Genomic DNA, 19,920 nt, shown 5'->3' with positions numbered 1-19,920 from the left:
ATGCTCGATTGGGTTGAAAGACCAGAACATGTAGAATGGGACGGCGGTTAAAAAACTCTCCGTCGTGCTCATTCGGGATGGTTCATCAAGAGAGAGGATGGATGGTACAAAAGCCCTTTCCCTTCGAGCCTTGAGTGTAACCCCAAAGCCCTTTCCCTTTGATGTGAGCTTCCATATTTCCTGCCCACACATGATAATTTGAGCCATTTAGCTTGAAACCAAGAGAAAAATGGGAGTCTTTCTCACCCATTAGAGAGGAAAGAAGAAAGAAAAGAATACGTACCACAATAAGATTTTAAATCTTTCTTGTTGTAGTAATCTTCTAAAATATTGAATGAAGAAGAGCCTCCACTCCAATCACCAAAAAATTTGAATGCACGTTTTTCGAGGCACTTGATATTGAGAAGAATCACACCAATTTCTTTCTCCAAACAACCTTGCTCTGATACCATGTGAAAATCTCTACAAAAAGAGATTGTGTGTAACACCACAATACAAGAAATACAAAGAGTGCACAAAGGCACAAAGGAGAACACTCACAAGTGCACGAAGGCACAGATACACATGCACAAAAGCATAAAACAAAATGAACTTCAATTCATAAGTTCCCAAGAAGGGCTTTACAATATTGCATATGCACTCACAAAAAAGAATATGTTTATAAGGGCCACTAAGGCCTTTTTATAATGCAAAAAGAAGCCACAGGTGCAGCTCAATATGACTATTGGAGTTGCACCCAACGATCACATTTGTGACTGTTGGGGCAGCTCCAACAGCTATATGGAGTTGTCCCTTTCACAACAGTCAAAAAGAAAAAAGTGTAAAAAGCAAAAGTAAATTAAAAAAGAAAAAGTAAAAATGTTAGCCCAATAGGGTGGCTGACACCTATTGAGTAAAAGGACTGAAATACCCCTGATGGGTATTACAGTTTACAGTTAAAAGAGACATAATATTTTAACAGTGTTGAGTCGGGTGCGGCGCCTCCCTAGCCGAGTCCGTGTGACATAGTTTAAAACTGAAATTTTCACAAGATTGGACTTGGTATATTACGCCTGATCAAGGTATTATTGCAAAGTTGCTTCCACATGCATGTGCATACATGAAATTGAAGTGTTTTGGCATGAGCCTCATTGCATGAATGTTCACTTATTTACTTTGAGAAAATTCAAGCATGTAATTGACATGGTTATATGAGCACATGCACATGAATATTGTTGTTTCTGCACATCTCTATATTAACATATATGATTGTGCATTGAAAATCATGTGAAATGAATGCATAAGTTGCATGTTCTTTATCCTTTTTCCTTATGGATGCATCGATGATCAAAATGGGTCATCATGGGTCGTGTGAGACTTGAGCATGTGTTGCTCCTTGTTTAATTGTTTATGCACGACAAAAATCAAACTTGATATTATTGTTCTAATTGCACTATACTATGTTGCCACGGGCTGCGGTCCCGTGAAAAACTTCGCATGATGATTTGCGAACCTATGTTATTAATTTTGCATGTTGAATTGTAAATTAAAGAAGTTGAATTAATAATAAGATAAAAGAAAAGAACAATATAATCTACGGTTCCTCGATGTCCTTTCTATACTATGAGAATCCTGGTCATTGCGGTTTTGGGGAACCGTGAGGATACTAAGACTTTGTGTTCGTTGTTGTGCCCCTAAACCCGATATACATGTTTTCCCACCCGGCCACAGCTTTAGAGAGATTCTGCCACTTTCCCTTGGGGTGGTGTGTAGGCACAATTGTTGTTTTGAAATACCAAGAAAAGTGGCATTAGTGGAATTTGATTTTCATAATATCCCGACATTATATATTAATTTCTAATGTTCTGATGGTTGGTGTTTATTCCTGATATCGGTCGAGGGTGAGTATGGAACCTAGTAATAAAATACAAATTAAGTGTTAAGCTACAACTGTAGACATAACTTGACCTCAAAAGTTTTTACTCGTTTTGAATATCTGCGGGCAACAGTATTAAAAAAAGGAATTAAAGTTTGTGTGCATTTAATAGGAACATGCATATAAAAGAAAACTCTGAAAAAAGATAATAATTTATTCATGCATGTGCACTGAAATCATGCATATTCCTGTTAAGCATTAGATCATGCATATTTACTTGTGATATATTGGTGATTGCATGATATTTGCTCCCTATTGCATGTCTTTATTGCTTAATTGATATTCTTTATTGATAATAATTGTTTCATCTTGTTTAGCAATTGTTTCCTATTACTTGAATGATTATTTGAATTATGAATTTGTCAGAATTACATCCCTCTAAAATGTTGCATGATTCTTATTTATGTTCTTTTTACTTATTTGTTTCATTATAGGGACCTGTACGTAGGATCTTTGGATTCGGACACCCTTACTTTTGTGTTTTTCACAGCCTCTGAGGCCTACTGAAGGGACATGCTTTTGCGAGGAGCTACGAAGACTACACGACTACTTGACAGACTTTTCTTGGGACAACGTGGTTTTATGTTTTTGCTTTATTTATATTCTTCTGCACACGTCTTTTAGACTATATGAATTCAATTAATAAAGTTGGTTTGTTTTGGAAGATGGATATAAGATCCCTTGTGGTTGTGGATGTGTTATGACAGTAAAGGCCCGGGTCTCTAAAAATGTTTTTGCAATTTTTTTTTAAAAAAAAAATATTTGCCACTTTTTCATGGGTATGAGTTGGGGTCGTTACAGGTGATTCAAGAATCAAAATCAATGGCTATGAAGTATGAAGGTATCAGTTTTTTTCTCATAAAAACATATTTTTTCATCAAAAAATAATGATTCAAAAGTCAATTCTCACTAAATCAAGCATGCTAAACACATTTGATGATATTATGATAATTGTTTTTTATTTCATTAGTGATACTATTGTTAACTGTTAAAACTTAAAAATAATTTTTTATATTTTTGCCCTCCCGCACCCCAGCACCCAAGTTTTTTTAAAGTGTCGCATCGTCACACCCGCAATGCCGCACCCACACCCACACCCATACCCATGTAACATAGAGTATAAGAAATTAAATCTAATGAAGATGAAGCAAACAAGAAAAGACCTCGTGAAAGAGAAGACTTAATGTATATAACAATATACAAAATTGCTCTCATGTGAACAAAAGTTTTTGGGAGTTATTATTTTGGGAATTTGTTGAACTCTAAATCAGAATTATTTTATTCAATTCAATTCAATTTAAATTTATGGTTTGAATCATTCTAAGTTTCGAATGTTTGTTGTGTTGTATATATTAAATTTGTAATGTGCTATGGGTCACCGGGATATCTTTCTGCATTATTTTAAAATTATCTATTCGTTTTAAAAAAATCATAAAATTTTTTAGGGTCAGTTTGGAGACGTTACATGGACAGCAAAGAGCATGAAGAATATGAGGAAAAAAATATAGAATTTATAAAAAACACCCAAGAAGCATATTTCTTTTCAAAACTGCCAAGCTTGAATAACTATGGTTAAACCAGAGTTGCCAGTCGAGGAAGCAGGAGCGGAAAGCGATTCGAGAAGCGAAAGCGGGAAGCAAGGCGCTTTCAAAATTTTAAGAAGCGGAAAGCGTAGGACGACTTAGAAGCGAATCAGGAATCGACTCGGAAGTGACCTACGAAGCAAACTGGAAGTAACCGAGGAAGCAACCTAGAAAGCGAGGGGGAAGCAAGGAGGAAAAGAAAAAAGAGAAAAAAAAACTAAAACTAAAAATAAAAATACAATAAAAAATGAAAAAAAGGGGGAAGTGTGCTTCCCATTTTTGGGTGCTTCCCTGGATGTTTCGTAAGCACGAAGTTTTGCGCTTTAGAAACGCGTTTTAGGAAAGCACGCTTCCCCACTCCCTATGGCGCTTCCGATAACTCTGGGTGAAACCCACGTACTAAACAAAAGCAAAATGAGACAGGTAACTTAATACATTTCTGAGTCATTATCATAAAGCATCAATTTGAGCCACACAAAACATCAATAAGAAACTCGATTCACCTACAAGATCTCCTTTAAGCATAATATAAGTAGGCACTAAAATAAGCAAGTTGATATGGCAATGGAAGATTCATATAAGCAAGCTTCTTTGAAGATAAACATCATGATTGATCACCTATATTAACAATAAGCAAATTTATGAAACTCAAAAAGATAAAAAAGTTATACCTGGAGCAGTTACATAGTGTAAAAATGATATAGATGAACAATCGAGAAAGCCAAATGAAAAGAATTCTTGAATCTTGAACATGAGATTGTACCTCAAACCTCAATGAGTTTGCTGGGATGGAAGCAGCTTCATTAACTTCATGTTTTTCTGCAACTTCACCATAGTCTGCTGGAATGGAATTAGCTTCACTAACTTCATTATTTTCTGCAACGTCACCACTGTCTGCTGGGATGGAAGCAGCTTCATTAACTTCATTCTTTTCTACAACATCACCATTGTCTGCTGGGATGGAAGCAGCTTCATTAACTTCATTCTTTTCTGCAACTTCACTTCCTACATGCTCATTATTAAAGAGTGAAACGTTTAGAGCATCATTTGTCTCTCTTGGATACTTATTTCCATCGCACCTTGAATCATCCATACCTTCATGATCATCACAATTATCAAGGCTATTGGTTGAGAGAACTGTAGGTACAGACTTCAAGCTTCCCATTTCGGAAGAATTTGGTGGTGTGTCAAGATCATGAACAGCATCAACCTGATATCATTTTAAACAATTGGGTATCTTTTAATAAATTGACACAATCATAACAATTACACATGTATGAGACAATCAAACAGATCAAAGTAGGAAAACAATATTGACAAGCACTTTTCAATTGCACATTTTAGATAATAATGATAACAAATGCACCTGCCCTCATGGTTAGCTTCTCCAAATACTGAAGTTCTTCAATTATGGCAAACTAGATATTGGCCTAAGCAATTGGCATGAACTTGCACAAGGCTTAGGAAATATCCAGTCTATATAGATTTATTTCCCGAGATTCAATGCCTTGTGTTTTCTCAGACCACCACATTGGACATCATTATGTTTCTCTAAGTTGACATACTCATGATTAGGGAAGATACAAATATACAAGCCATCTCCATGATCAAGAAAAGGTCTTACATAGAACCTGAGATAAGATAAGCTAATTCGGGCAGGTCAGCCTGGGATTGAAACCACCAGAACCACATCCTTGAAATTATTATGTTAAATTTATATTTGGAAATTGACATTGCAGCATTATTTAAACTTTGCATACTAATAAGCCATAAATCTAAATAATTACAAAAAAAAAAGCTTTATTTCTCCCTTGCAATGTATTGGAATTTCCATGTATGAATATGAAACTAAGAAATGATTATCACCAAAACAACTATCCAGCTTTACAAAATGATTCAAAGAATAGAGAATATTTACCAAGGTTGACAAACTAGGAAGTGGAAGTGGGAAACGATACGGGAAGCGAAAGCAAGAAGCGATGCATTTTAAAATATATAGGAAGCGGGAAGCGAGGAATAAAAAAATATAAGAATTGAATGGGAATCGAAATAAAAAACAAATAAAAACTAAAATAAAGTGACTATTCTTAAATTTCATTATTTTTTAGTACAAGAATTAAATTTTTAACAAAATCTAAAAATGATGACTTCCAATTTAGAGAAAGCACATGAAAGTGAGTGAGAAACATGAGAGGAAACATACAAAAAAAATGAAAAGTAGAGTGAGAGAAAACATAAGAATAATACATGAAATGTGTGCAACGCATAGGAGAAGCATGGGAGAATCGAGATTCACATCCAGATTCGAAAGCGAGGAGTATCATGCTTCCGAAGCAAGTTTCCGGGAAGCGGGCTTCCCACCTATCTAAGAAGCTTCCGGTAACTTTAATATTTATATAATGAAGAAAATTTGTTTTATGAATTCTTTACATACATCTTACAGATTTTCTTTATATTTTACTAACATCCTACATATATGATATACATACATACATATATGTGTATGTATGTATGTATATATGTATATATGTATGTATGTACTTATGCACGCACATGTGTGTGTGTATATATATATATATATATATATACATATACAAAACCCAGTCACGCCTATGTTGTAGCACATGACAGCATGGCATACAGTTAGAAAGAAGAAGAAAAAAGAAGAATTGTCCCAAGTGACATCAATAGATTAGTTACATTAAAAAAACTAGTTTTGTGATTTTATCTAACCCAAAAATGTGTTTTGCTATATTACCCAAAAAACTAGTTTTATGATAAAATTATGACGACTACAACAGACTATCCTAACGGTATCTCTAAATTAAACTAACATTTTTTCATCACAAAATGCTTCAAAAAAGGTCAGTATCAAACTTATGAAAGAAAAAAGCAATTGCCTCAATTTCTTGTATCACATCATTTTTTCCATTGATCATTGAAGAGACGCGACATAAACTTTTGTTCAGTTGCTGCCAATTTGCTTCATCTGCAGTATCCTGTAATATTGATAGCCAAAAAAATTGTAGAATTTAAACTGGAAAGTGGAGCTGGACAAAATTGAAAAAAAGAAGGCAAAGCTAACAACAAAGACCTTAGCACAAAAAATGTAAACATTGACTGAATTGGATTGTCCCCTTCTGTGAGCCCTATCTTCAGCCTGAAATGTTCAGCAACACAATACATATAGTGTTCCAAAATGAATTGAAAAGAAAATAAAAAGTGCACAAATACTAATTTAATAACTTGCTAAAATCACTAATATCATGAGATATTTATCTCTGAAATTTCACTTCAATTGCATGACAGACTGCCACAAAATAAAACAATCTGAGGGTTTTTCCTGTTATGAGGGCATGAGATAAATTTGTAAAATGCAAGCCTACATAGCACAACTGTGACTTGTTCTGCAAATGTGGTAATATATGTCCAGAGAAAAGGTCATGCCTTGCCAGGATATATGTTTCTGCATTCAAAGCAACACAGAGTACCTACTACCTTTTATTAGTTGTTGGATACGGCTATGATGCATCTTAAAATATGCATGCAACTTACTTAAATGGTAGCTTCATGCAATCCAAATTCCCATTAAAAGAGAAATTGTTGGGGCCTATTTCACGGCTAAGCATTTAAGAAAGATTGACTTTCTTAAATGTTACACCTCTCTCTCTCACACGCATATGGATGGATATGGATGATGGCAAGTTCACACATACATCCATACTCATCCATGTTGGATATAGATGCATGTATCAGCATGCCATCATCCATGCATCCATGTGTGAGCATGATGGCATGCTCAAACATGCTCACATGCATGTGTCAACATGCCATCATCCATGTCATGTGTGAGAGAGAGAACCATGTAACATTTAAGAAAGTAAATCTTTCTTAAATGCTCAGTTTCCCTTTTAATGGGAATTTGGAAAGCATGCAGCTACCATTTAAGTAAGTTGCATGCATATTTAAGATGCACCATAGTCGTTGGATCTCAAAAGATCACGGCTATTAAAAGGGAATAGGTTAGCAACATAGAGTCTTAATTTTAGATCTTAGAATTAGACAATGCCGCAAAAGGGATAGACATAGGATAGATCCTAGAATTAAGTGGTGGGCACTGAAAGGAGCTAAACAAGGAATGTTTGTAGAGCAGGTAGTTAAGGAAGTTGATTGGTGTCTCGAGGAGGATTCAGAATCAATGTGGAATAAGATAGTGGGTGGCATGAGAAAAGTGGCTAAGGAGGTATTGGGTGAGTCTAAAGGCGGTGCACCACTAGGATACATCATGGTGGAACGAGGATGTCAAATTAGCTATTAAGGTTAAAAGAGAGCGTTATAGAAATCTAAGTAAGAGTCGTGATTGTTGAGAATATAGGTGGTTTTAAGTAAAGTTATTTTACATTAAGATGCTATTTGTAATTTAGGTTTTAGAATGGGGCTTTATTGTAATTATGTCTTTAAGCCTCTCTCTATTTAACATAGAGAGAGGCCCTAATATCGATATGTTATTGGAGGTTTTCTGTGCAGCCGTCTCTCTCTATTCTCTCTCTCTCTCTCTCTCTCTCTCTCTCTCTCTCTCTCTCTTATCTCTCTCGAGGACTCGAGTTAGGTTTTTAAATGGTATCAAAGCCATCGCCGATCGTGGGAGCGTGATCGAGTGTGATCAAAACTCGGCGTGGGAGCGTGATCGTGGGAGCCTCATCGACTGTTACGTGGGAGTGTGATCGAGTCTGATCAAGGCTCCCACGATTGTGGAGGCCATCGTGATCGTGATCAAACTCCGATCCAATGAGTAAAATAAATCAATAGAGCGATCAGGTCAGCGATGTGATTTTTTTTTATCTGATGACAGATCTGGTCGTGTTGTGGGTTCGTGGATGCTTGCTGTGGGTTCATCGCCTCCTGTTTTTTTTATTGTTCGTGACTACCTACTGCTTCGTTGGTCGTTCCTGCCGTCAGTCTAGTGACTATCTGTTGAAAATGTGATTGCTGATTGGTAAGTCTACATATGGTTGGGGCACTGTTTTTTGGTTATTTTGATATAGCTGCTGTGGGAAATTGACTGCTGTTGGTACAATTTCCACTGAAAAAAGTCGTGGCTTCCTGCTTAATTTTGGGTAGCAATCCAACACATGGTGGTGTTGCTCGGAAAAAAAAAATATGAATGACTTAGTGCCGAATTGTATATTTCTGGGGAGCTGCCCCTGTTATGAAGAAACAAATTACTGCTGCATATGCAGAAATCATGTTAGTAGTTAGTCACTGAAGTGCTGAATCATATTTCTGTTTGTGGGCTGCTGCTCACTATTGTCGTGGGGATTTTTGTTGTTCGTGAGTGAGCAACTGCTGATTGGAATTTCAGTTGGCGTGTGAGTGTAACACACGGTTGTTTATCCTGTTTAGTTTGGGGATTGTCCTGTTTTTCTTGAAATTTCAGTTGGCGTGTGAGTGTAACACACGGTTGTTTCCCTCTGGTTAGTTTGGACATTGTCCAGTTTTTCTTTAACCAGAAGTATGGCTGAAACTTCGAAATATGATTCAAAATTGGAACATATGGGAGAATATAAGGCATTTGCCAATCCATTTTCGTACGGTTCGTCTGTAAGGCTAAATGAAACTAACTATGTCAGGTGGTCCAGAACATTTATGATGTCAGTATCTGGACATCGTAGAAAACATATCTTGTTGGAAGATGATCCCACTGAAAAGGTGGGAAAATATGTTACCTGGGATGAAGATAATGACATAGTTATGTCATGGATTATGAATAGTGTTGAACCCCATATTGCAGATGGTTTAATTTATTACAATACAGCCAAACAGATGTGGGACAATCTTCGAGATACATACTCACAAGAGACTAATGTGAGTCGTATCCTACAAGTCGAACAGGAAATATACAATTTACAGCAGGGAGATCAAACCTTGGCCCAGTACTATGCCTCTGTAAAAGCTGCGTTTGAAAGACTTAATGCTCACAGACCTCTATGTTGTTCGAAACAAAAAGATCATCAAGAACAAACTATGGTTGCTAGGTTTCTTACAGGTTTATCTTCAGAATTTTATGTTGCAAAAGTACAAATGTTGACTGGTTCGGACGTACCTACTCTTGCTGAGGCATATAACCGTCTAAGCAGACTTGCGATATCTCTTCCACATTCTCAGCATGTGACTCAGCCATCTGCCTTAGTTGTCTCCTCTGATTATGGACGTGGAAATCTTCAGAACATCAGAGGACGAGGTCGCGGACGAGGTGTGGGAGGCAGAGGAAAGCTTCAATGTACATTCTGTGGAAAATCTGGACATTTAGAAGATCGTTGCTGGGATAAGCATGGCCGACCAACCTCTTCTTCATCAAAGTCATATGTTCCTAGAGCTAATACTACTTCTCTCGAGGCAAAAAAGGCACAAGAAAATATCTCTGCAAGTGACAGTAGTATAACCCTCAGTCGTGCTGAATATGATGAGCTGATAGCTCTTCGTCCTTTGAGTTCTACCTCTCCTGTGGCTGGTGTTGCCTATTCAACCGAAAATCTTCTTCATCCGACTGACAGTAAGTGGATTATTGATTCCGGTGCATCCAGACATTTGTGTGGAAATTCACTTGTTTTTTCAGATCTAAAGGATATTAAGGCTCAACTTGGAGTCTCATTAGCCGATGGGAGTACCTCCCCGGTTGTTGGTCAGGGAAATATTTCTATATCTTCCTCATTACAGTTGAAAAATGCTCTACATGCTCCAAAATTTCCTCAAAGTTTACTTTCTGTGAGTTGTCTTGTAAAAGAACAAAACTGTAGAGTAACATTTGATCCAATGGGTTGTCATTTTCAGGATTTGCTGACGGGGAAGAAGATTGGTGGAGGCTATGAAGAAAAAGGAATCTACTACTTACATCATCCAATGGGTACTGTTCATGCTGCAGTGGAACATTCATTTAGTCCTGTTCAGTGGCATCGTCGTCTTGGTCATCCTTCATTGTCAAAGTTTCGTTCGGTCTTTCCTCAGATTCCCTCCACCACATCATTTCAGTGTGAAGCATGTCAGCTGGGCAAGCATCATCGAAGTTCGTTTCCTTCGAGTCAGAGTCAGTCTAGTAATAAAGTCTTTGAACTTCTTCATGCAGATGTATGGGGTCCTAGTAAGATTCTTACTAGGACTCAGTGTCGATACTATTTAGTTATTGTTGATGATTTCTCTAAGTTATCATGGGTGTTTTTAATAAAGGAACGATCTGATGTTCCAAATATTATCAAATCTTTAATTCTTGAAATAAAAACTCAGTTTGAATCTAGTGTCAAGATTGTTCGCACTGATAATGCTCTCGAGTTTAAATCAAAAAGTCTGTTACAGTTTTACCAAGATAATGGCATCCAACCACAAACTTCCTGTGCCTATTCATCTCAACAAAATGGGGTGGCTGAGCGAAAACATCGTCACCTACTTGATGTTGCCAGGACCATTATGATTCAATCAAATGTTCCTGCGTTATACTGGGGAGATGCAATTACAACTGCTTGCTATCTGATTAACCGCATGCCTTCCTCTTCTGTGGGTGATCAAATTCCAATTCATATCCTAAAACCAAATACACCTCTCTTCTCCCTCTCGCCCAAAGTGTTTGGATGTGTTTGTTTTGTACACAAACTTGGCCCTGACCGTGATAAATTAGCTGCTCAAGCTACAAAATGCATATTTATTGGTTACCCCAAAAATCAAAAGGGATATCGATGTTATGATCCTACTTCTCGCCGAGAGTATGTCAGTGCGGATGTCTCTTTCTTGGAATCCACTCCATATTACTCTAATACCAGTTCCTCGCTGCAGGTTGATCCAGCTGAGTTATGTCCATTACCTATACCTCCTTTTCCCTTGGAATCCGTGCCCTCATTCCCGAACCACACTTCATCCTCTTCCAGATTTCATAATCCTCCATTGGTTTATGTGCGTAGAGATCCACCTCCGCAAGTGCCTCCATCTTCCTCTTCCCCTGAGGTAAGTTCTACTGACAATATTGATCTTCATGATGATGATAACAGGCCGATTGCTCTACGAAAAGGGACACGACAATGTACTTTATATCCCATGTCTCATTTTGTCTCAGAAGCCAGAATTGGAAATCGGTTGAAATCTTTTATTTCAGCTTTATCTGCTGAAGTTATTCCTCTGAACTATCAGTACGCAGAGCGTGATACTCGCTGGAAGATGGCTATGCAAGAAGAAATGGATGCCTTAATATCTCAGCATACTTGGGATCTAGTTGATTCCCCAGCAGATGCTGACATTGTTGGATGTAAATGGGTATATACGATAAAGTACAAATTTGATGGTTCAATTGAACGGTACAAGGCCAGATTAGTAGCCAAGGGCTATACTCAGACATATGGTATTGATTTCTTTGAAACTTTTTCTCCTGTTGCACGGATGGGTACCATTCGTCTTGTTCTCTCAGTAGCTGTGCAACATGGTTGGAACCTGTACCAATTAGATGTGAAAAATGCATTTCTATATGGGGACTTATCTGAGACTGTTTACATGCAACAACCTCCTGGATTCGAGGTTGAGGGGGAGTGCCAGAAGGTGTGTAGATTGAAAAAGGCAATTTATGGCTTGAAACAAAGTCCTCGAGCATGGTTTCAGAAGTTGTTTGAAGTGATGTGAGGTTTTGGTTTTAATAGGTCAGCAGCAGATCATACACTATTCATAAAGAAAACTAGCTCTGGCATAGTTGTTATGGTGGTATATGTGGATGACATCATTCTTACAGGTGATGATGTGAAAGCTATTGAAGCCACAAAGGCTCATCTTCAAAAACACTTTGTTACAAAAGACCTTGGTTCACTCAGGTATTTTCTGGGTATAGAAGTTGCCAGGAGCAGTGAAGGGATGGTTTTGTCTCAACGGAAGTATGTTCTTGACTTATTAAAGGAAACAGGAATGTTGGGAGCTAAACCAGCAAATATTCCCATGGACCATAAAGTTCAGTTGTTTGAAGAAGGGTCAAAACTGGTTGATAGCAAAAGCTATTGCTCCCTAGTTGGGAAACTACTGTATGTAACTGTGACCAGGCCTGATATTGCTTTAGCAGTAAGTAAAGTCAGTCAGTTTATGGACAAACCAACTGAGGTACACTGGAATGCAGCTATTATGATTCTCAGATATCTAAAATCTTCTCCTGGAAAGGGGTTATTGTTCAAGAAAGGTGGAACTCTGGATATAGTGGCCTATTCTGATGCTGACTATGCAGGATCTGTAGTAGATAGAAAATCTACCACAGGATTTTGAGTGTTCCTAGGAGACAACTTGATCTCTTGGAGAATAAGAAGCAAAATGTGGTTTCTAGGTCGAGTGCAGAATCAGAATATCGAGCTATGGCCCAAACAGCTGCTGAATTGATGTGGGTTCGTACTGTTCTTCTTGATCTCCAGGTGAAGGTTTCCTCTCCCATGACCATGATGTGCGATAACAAAGCTGCAACATATATAGCGAACAATCCTGTATTTCATGAGAGAACAAAGCACATCGAGGTTGATTGCCACTATGTAAGGGATATGGTTCAAGCGGGTCATATCACTACCCAATATCTAAAGTCGGAAGACCAAGTTGCAGATATGTTCACAAAACCTCTTGCCAGACCAAATTTTTCAAAATGTTGTGACAAGCGAAGCATGATTGATATCTATGCTCCAGCTTGAGGGGGAGTGTTGAGAATATAGGTGGTTTTAAGTAAAGTTATTTTACATTAAGATGCTATTTGTAATTTAGGTTTTAGAATGGGGCTTTATTGTAATTATGTCTTTAAGCCTCTCTCTATTTAACATAGAGAGAGGCCCTAATATCGATATGTTATTGGAGGTTTTCTGTGCAGCCGTCTCTCTCTATCTCTCTCTCTCTCTCTCTCTCTCTCTCTCTCTCTCTCTCTCTCTCTCTCTCTCTCTCTCTCTCTCTCTCTCTCTCTCTCTCTAGGACTCGAGTTAGGTTTTTACAATGATAATGAGAATTTGGAGAAGTATATGATAGCAAAGAAGGAAGCTAAAAAAGTAGTTTGAAACGCGAGGGCTAAGGTATATAAGGAGGTTTATGACAAGTTGGATACCAAAGAAGGCGAGAAGGATATTTATAGGCTTGCAAAAATGAGAGATAGGAAATCGAGGGATTTGAGTATGGTTAGATGTATCAAAGATGAAACGCAAAGGGTTTTATTCAAAGATGAGGAGATTAAGGAGAGATGGAAAGATTATTTTGATAAGCTATTTAATGATAGTCATGCTCAAGATCTTGGAGACTTCTCCATTCCTTTTCATGAGATAAATCGTGACTTCATGCGCAAGATTCAAAAGAAAGAAATTGCAGAGGCTTTGAAGAAAATGAAATCAAGAAGGGCAGTTGGCCCAGATGGTATACCTATCGAGGCTTGGAAATGCTTGGGAGAGAAAGGTTTAGAATGGTTGACAAATCTTTTTAACTTGATTTGGCGAACAAATAAGATGCCTAATGAGTGGAGAAAGAGTACTTTGGTGCATTTATATAAGAATAAGGGTGATATACAAGATTGCACAAACTATCGTGGTATAAAACTCATGAGTCATACTATGAAACTTTGGGAGAGGGTGATTGAGTCTAGGTTGAGGAAGGTTGTCATGATATCGGAGAATCAATTTGGTTTTATGCCTGAAAGATCAACTATGGAAGCTATACATCTTCTTAGACAACTTATTGAAAGATATAGAGAGAGCAACAAAGATTTGCATATGGTTTTTATTGATTTAGAGAAGGCATACGATAGAGTACCTAGGGACGTTCTCTAGTGGACAATAATGAAAAAAGGTGTTTCTCTCAAGTACATTAGTATAATTAAAGATATGTATGAAGGAGTAGTAACCAATGTCCGCACTTGTGGAGGGGTGACAACCAATTTTCCGATAACGGTTGGGTTACATCAAGGATCTGTTTTAAGCCCTTTCCTATTTGTGATAGTGATGGATGAGCTTACGAGATGAATTCAAGAAAATGTACCGTGGTGTATGTTGTTTGCTGATGATATTGTTTTGATTGATGAGTCTAGAGCTGGGGTTAATGTTAAGTTAGAATTATGGAGACAGACATTGGAAGCTAGAGGTTTTAAGTTGAGTAAGAGTAAGACTGAATATATGGAATGTCGGTTTAGTAAGCAACGAAGTAGTGATGGGAGTGTAGCGAAGCTTGGTGAGCAAGAAATACCGGTGAATAATTATTTCAAATATTTGGGATCCATCATTCAAAAGTATGGAGAAATTGATGGAGATGTAAATCATAGAATAAAGGTTGGGTGGATGAAATGGAAAAGTGCAACTAGAGTGTTGTGCGATCGTAGAATGTCATTGCGGTTGAAGGGAAAATTTTATAGGACGACTATTAGACCTGCTTTACTATATGGTACGGAATGTTGGGCTGCCAAGAGACATCATATTCAAAAAATGAGTGTAGCTGAGATGCGGATGCTTAGATGGATGTGTGGAAATACAATAAAAGATAAGATTCGGAACGAGGAGATACGTAAGAAGGTAGGTGTTGCACCCATTGAAAATAAGATGCGAGAGAATCGTTTACGGTGGTTTGGACATATTCGGCGAAGGCCTAATGATGCTCTAGTTAGAAGGTTGGAGAAATGGGAAAATATATTAGTTAAAAGAGGTCGGGGTAGGCCTAGGAAGACTTGGATGGAGATGATAGGAAAGGATATGAATGCTTTGAACCTCACCGAGGACATAGCATTGGATAGAAATGATTGGAGGAAAAGGATTCATGTGGAAGACCCAAAATGAATTTCTTTTTTGGTTCATATCGTTGACCCCAATTGTTTTGGGATGAAGGCGTAGTAGTTGTTGTTGTTGTTGTATATATATATATATATATATATATATATATATAATGTGCAGGCCACCCATGTTGGCACATCATTCTAACCTGTGTCAGCTTGACAAAACCAGGCCAGGCCTACACCCGTTCGGACCAGCCTGCGCTTTGAAAACTTGGTCGACCAGTTGCCCCCATCTAGCCATGTTGCACAGAGGATTTCAACCCAATCTAGAACATGCATCAATTCATACTGCAGTGGACACAAAGCACCCCTAAACTCGATGTGTTTACTTGTAGCAATTTATGTCAAGCCTCAAGATAACCACTAGTTTACTTTTCCAAGAAGAAAAGCTAATGGATCACATCATGCATGCCTTTGGAACTCAAAGACTTGGATTTGACCATACTTGTTTCACTTTAACACTATATTTCATATAAAATAGTGCATAGATACCAACCAAACCTGGCCAGTACAAAATCTTACAATTCAATTATCAAAGACACCAAGTTTCAACAAGTGGAGATGGTTTATGAGCTGAGCTTCTCATAAGAAGCTTTGGATTGGTTTACTGAAAGTTCAATTTGAGCTCATTCATTAATAAATGATCAACTTCAAATCTAGGTTGGTTTAATTAAACAAACTGAACTTAGGTCCAAGTTTAGGATCATGACGAGTATGGTAACTTGTTTATTTTGTTAAGATTTAACATGCATACCTATGTAATATACCTATGTAACATTGTAACGCCCCAAAATCCCGAACTTATAAATTTTAGGAAGAATTTAAATTTTTAACAACCAATTATTTTTCAGAGTTGAAAATGATAGTTCAGTGGAAGACAATGTTTGAAAAGGATAAGTCGGCAAACCTTTGGCGGATTACAGGCAAAATTTTCATCCAAAAAGTTGGATTCCCAAATGTCTTGGATTTGGGTCCGCATTTCCACACATTCATTCAAAACCATGAAGATTCAAAACAAGGTCTCATATAGAAAGAATTATTACAAAAGCCCTTATACAAAATTACAAAAATGTGCCTAGGAGCGAATAACAGAGAAAATAGATTCTTGATATCATCGCGTCAAAAGCCCTTATACAAAATTACAAAAATGTGCCTAGGAGCGAATAACAGAGAAAATAGATTCTTGATATCATCGTGTCATAACGTCATCGCCTGCAACATCGGTCTATTTGTCACTTGTATCCCATAAAACGGGTCAGACTCATGAAGCCCTGGTAGGTGCATTGATATCAGACAAGACTAACATATGCATTAACAAATTTCACAACATTCGGTTTCAAGAGAAGTAGAGTGAACATCGTAATCTTGTTTCAATAATTAACGTCTTGTGGGTACTCAAAAGACAAAACGTAGAAACAAACGAGACCCTTCGGGGGTTTATTATTTTATGTAAATTATAACCCAAATGACTAGCTAAGTTTGCTTCAATGAGGACAGTTTTAAAGACCGAGAGAGAATTCCCCAGAGGCGAGAATAAACGAGAGATACATCCGAACTTCTGCAAAAGTCAATGGCATCTACTAGCTATGATAATATTTGGTAGGCCAGTCCCCTAACTCCGATGATTGAAAACGTTGAGCCAGTGTCACTCGAGGAGCATAATTGTTAACAACTTGTTCATCGAAGTTTGTACCTATTATCCTCTTTCTTGAGAGAACCAAAGGAGGAATGGGTGTGTCAGGTCTTATTTTATCTGACAACCCATTCAATATGATCTGGTCTTTTAAACCAAATCGATCATGTCTATGAAGTCGATCATGTCCGATTAAGTGATTTTCCCATAAAATGGTGAATTATCGTACAACGAGGTTTGTCATAAATCTCAAAAGCATTCATCGATGTACGAGCATGTCTGATAATACTACAATGATGAAAATGATACTGATTTCTAGAAATCATGATTTCCTACACCTTAGGCTGGAGGCATATCCGAGTCATTCCGAATACAGAAAGGGACCTAAATATGGACGACCAAATTCTACATAGTCGAAGATTTTGTGTTATATTGGTTCAAAAAGAAAGCTCAGTTGTGAATGCCTGAGTCATGTCAATCTTAACTTATATTAAAGTCCATGATGGAAAGGTATTTTCGAAGAACACTTCAATATTTGGGAGTTGTCTTTTAAGAACGGACGCAACAACCTTGATGCATGTGAGCATGAGAGACTTATTTTGTTCGTAGGATAAGTGGCAGATATGTATGTTGAATATCACAAACATGCAAACGTAAAATACTTGTTTTATTTTATGAGCCATCGAGGCATGCAAACTTGAAAACTCACATGAACTCTTTTGAAATTGAGTTAAAGAAGAAATGCGCAAATCCACGTCTTTAAATAAATACTAGCGTAATTTAAAGTAGGCAGAAGTATGCAAAACTGTGTACCCTAAATAAATGCGCATAATTGAAATAGAGCAAGTGTACGCAAAACTGCATACTCTGAATAATTATATATGTATATAGGATCCATATATATTAAAGTAGAAGCATGTGCACACAACAAAGTAGGGCCCGATATGTGAAACCACGCATTGGGCTAGGCAAATTGCACAAGCAGGGCCTGGTGCATAAAACTGCACATCGGGCTAAGTAAATTGCATATAGCAAGAGCATGTGCACGTAACAGTGCAATGGCAAGTAAATAACGTCAATTAAATGGGACAAAAATACACAAAATTGCATCCTTGAGTTCAGAGCGTGTGTGTATGTATATATATATATATATATATCATAAATGTTTTATCGTTGTCATCGTATGCAACTTTTTCCTACCTCGGAGATGGTGCCCTGATAAGTGTGTCTCGTCTATTGTGCCAATGTGAATCCCTAAAAGGATTTTATCGTGTTGCATAAAAAATAATGTTAAAATATTATATTTGCAGAAGAGGCGACGATTGTATAGCAGGGGTTGAACTCAAACCCAGTTCGAGATGATTGGACCGAGTCGGGCTTGCTTTGGAAAGGACCGAGTTGACTCAGTTTACGAGTAAAAAATCCCAAGCTCGAGCCAGCTCAGTTTACTGAGCCAAATCCGGAAAGAAAAGGAAGGGAGGAGCTTGGCACAAGAAGTCGAGCTAGCTCGGTTCCAAAGGAGACAGGGGACCCGAGGTCCAAGACCGAGTCGATCTCAGCAACTAGTCGGGCCAGGCTTGGTGTCCCATAAAGGGACTGAGCTGAGCTCGACTAGGTCAAGCAAGAGGCATCTTGAGGCTGCTTCTGACCGAGCTGGGCTCCGGATGCTGCTGATTCTACGTGGAAAAATATAGGAGAGAGTGCTAGGCACCCTCTCATCTGGCGAGCCAAAGCCACCACCGCTAGTGGTTCTGGTTTGCCGGCGATTTAAAAGGGAAGAAGGAGAAAAAATAGGGGAAGAAGGTGAGGGCGATGGAGCTCACCTGTCGGGATCACAGCACCGGTGCTCGGTGATGCACGAAGAAGGGAGGAAAAGAGAGTAAAAAAAGATCAGAGAGAGTGAGAGTGAGATCAAAGAGAGAGTGTTCAAATAAAAAGAAACCCTCGTAAGGGGTTTAAATAGGAGAGAAGAGGAGTCGATCTGGGGATGTTGACATCTCTAGTGGGATCCAACCTGGATCAGAACCAAAGGTTTGGGTATGGGTCAGGTTTTTCTTGGATTAGGTTGGGTCCAGTTGGACACAACTCAATCCTTTACTCTAATATATATAAAAATATATATATCCACAAATAAGGGTTGTGTTTTGGATTTGGATCTTACAAAGATCCAATTAAAAAACAACCTTAAAAGAGAATTTTAAGAAATGATTTGCAGTTGGACCGGATCAAGATTGGATTCTGATACCAACTTATGTATTGGTGCTTGTTTTTTTAATCGGTTTGAGTCCGAAAGGACTTAAACCCCAATATTTTATGTGAGACTCATATTTGTCTCGTTTGGATCCAAACATACGTATCTAGGCATTAGTTTTGATATATATATATATATATATATATATATATATATATATATATATATATATATATTGGTCTTTGCATGTTTTGAGCATGGATCCTTATATCTGGATCTAATTCTAGACTCCAAATCAATATGGATCTCTGTGGACCCAAGTTGATTTGAGGTTGGATCCACCACACGGATCCAAACTTATGTCTTTTTGGTTTCGAGGGCTTCGGATCTCCCCAAAGTTTCGTTCTTTCTGAAATACTCTGAACCCAGTTCGGGTTCACTTAAATGGATATGAATCCTTGTTATGTGCTCTATAAGCTCAGATCCATACTGGATCTGAATATAATAAACTCAAAGATTGAGTGAATCTCACAAGCGCCAAATGTACCGTAAGAACTGGGTTTCATGGCTGTTGATCCGTGTGGATCCTTTATCGAAATCCAAATCCATAACGCGCTTGATTAAGCTCTATACCTTTTTAACATCCAAAAGTTCATTCGATGAATTTTCATAAAATACTATAAATAAACACAGAAAATTTGTGGACTTTACAAATATGGGTGCTTCTAGAGCGTGATGCATCCGTGGTCAACATAGTGCGAGACAAGTAAGAGGGAGACAGCCAAAGCAAGGTTAGGTAAG

The 19,920-nt window shown here is 37.7% G+C and overlaps 2 protein-coding genes across 3 annotated transcripts in view; one reads left to right on the top strand and one right to left on the bottom strand.

The window, feature by feature from the left end:
• LOC149818789 (uncharacterized) overlaps window positions 1–19,920 on the top strand; it is a 183,594-nt gene that overhangs the window by 85,266 nt on the left and 78,408 nt on the right. The window lies entirely within an intron of this gene.
• Window positions 1–19,920, bottom strand: part of LOC149818790 (SNF2 domain-containing protein / helicase domain-containing protein / HNH endonuclease domain-containing protein) — a 132,852-nt gene that overhangs the window by 47,416 nt on the left and 65,516 nt on the right. The window contains exons 13-16 of the mRNA XM_089985357.1: window positions 6,593–6,658; window positions 6,399–6,497; window positions 4,594–4,708; window positions 4,262–4,503 (exon numbers count right to left, since the gene is read on the bottom strand). Coding sequence (XP_089841483.1) covers window positions 4,262–4,503; window positions 4,594–4,708; window positions 6,399–6,497; window positions 6,593–6,658 — 522 coding nt within the window. The remainder of the gene's footprint in view (window positions 1–4,261; window positions 4,504–4,593; window positions 4,709–6,398; window positions 6,498–6,592; window positions 6,659–19,920) is intronic.

The sequence above is a fragment of the Nuphar pumila genome, chromosome 13 (assembly GCF_984573655.1).
Source record: "Nuphar pumila chromosome 13, dmNupPumi1.hap1.1, whole genome shotgun sequence".
NCBI lineage: Eukaryota > Viridiplantae > Streptophyta > Magnoliopsida > Nymphaeales > Nymphaeaceae > Nuphar > Nuphar pumila.
This window is presented reverse-complemented; position numbering and strand designations above follow the sequence as displayed.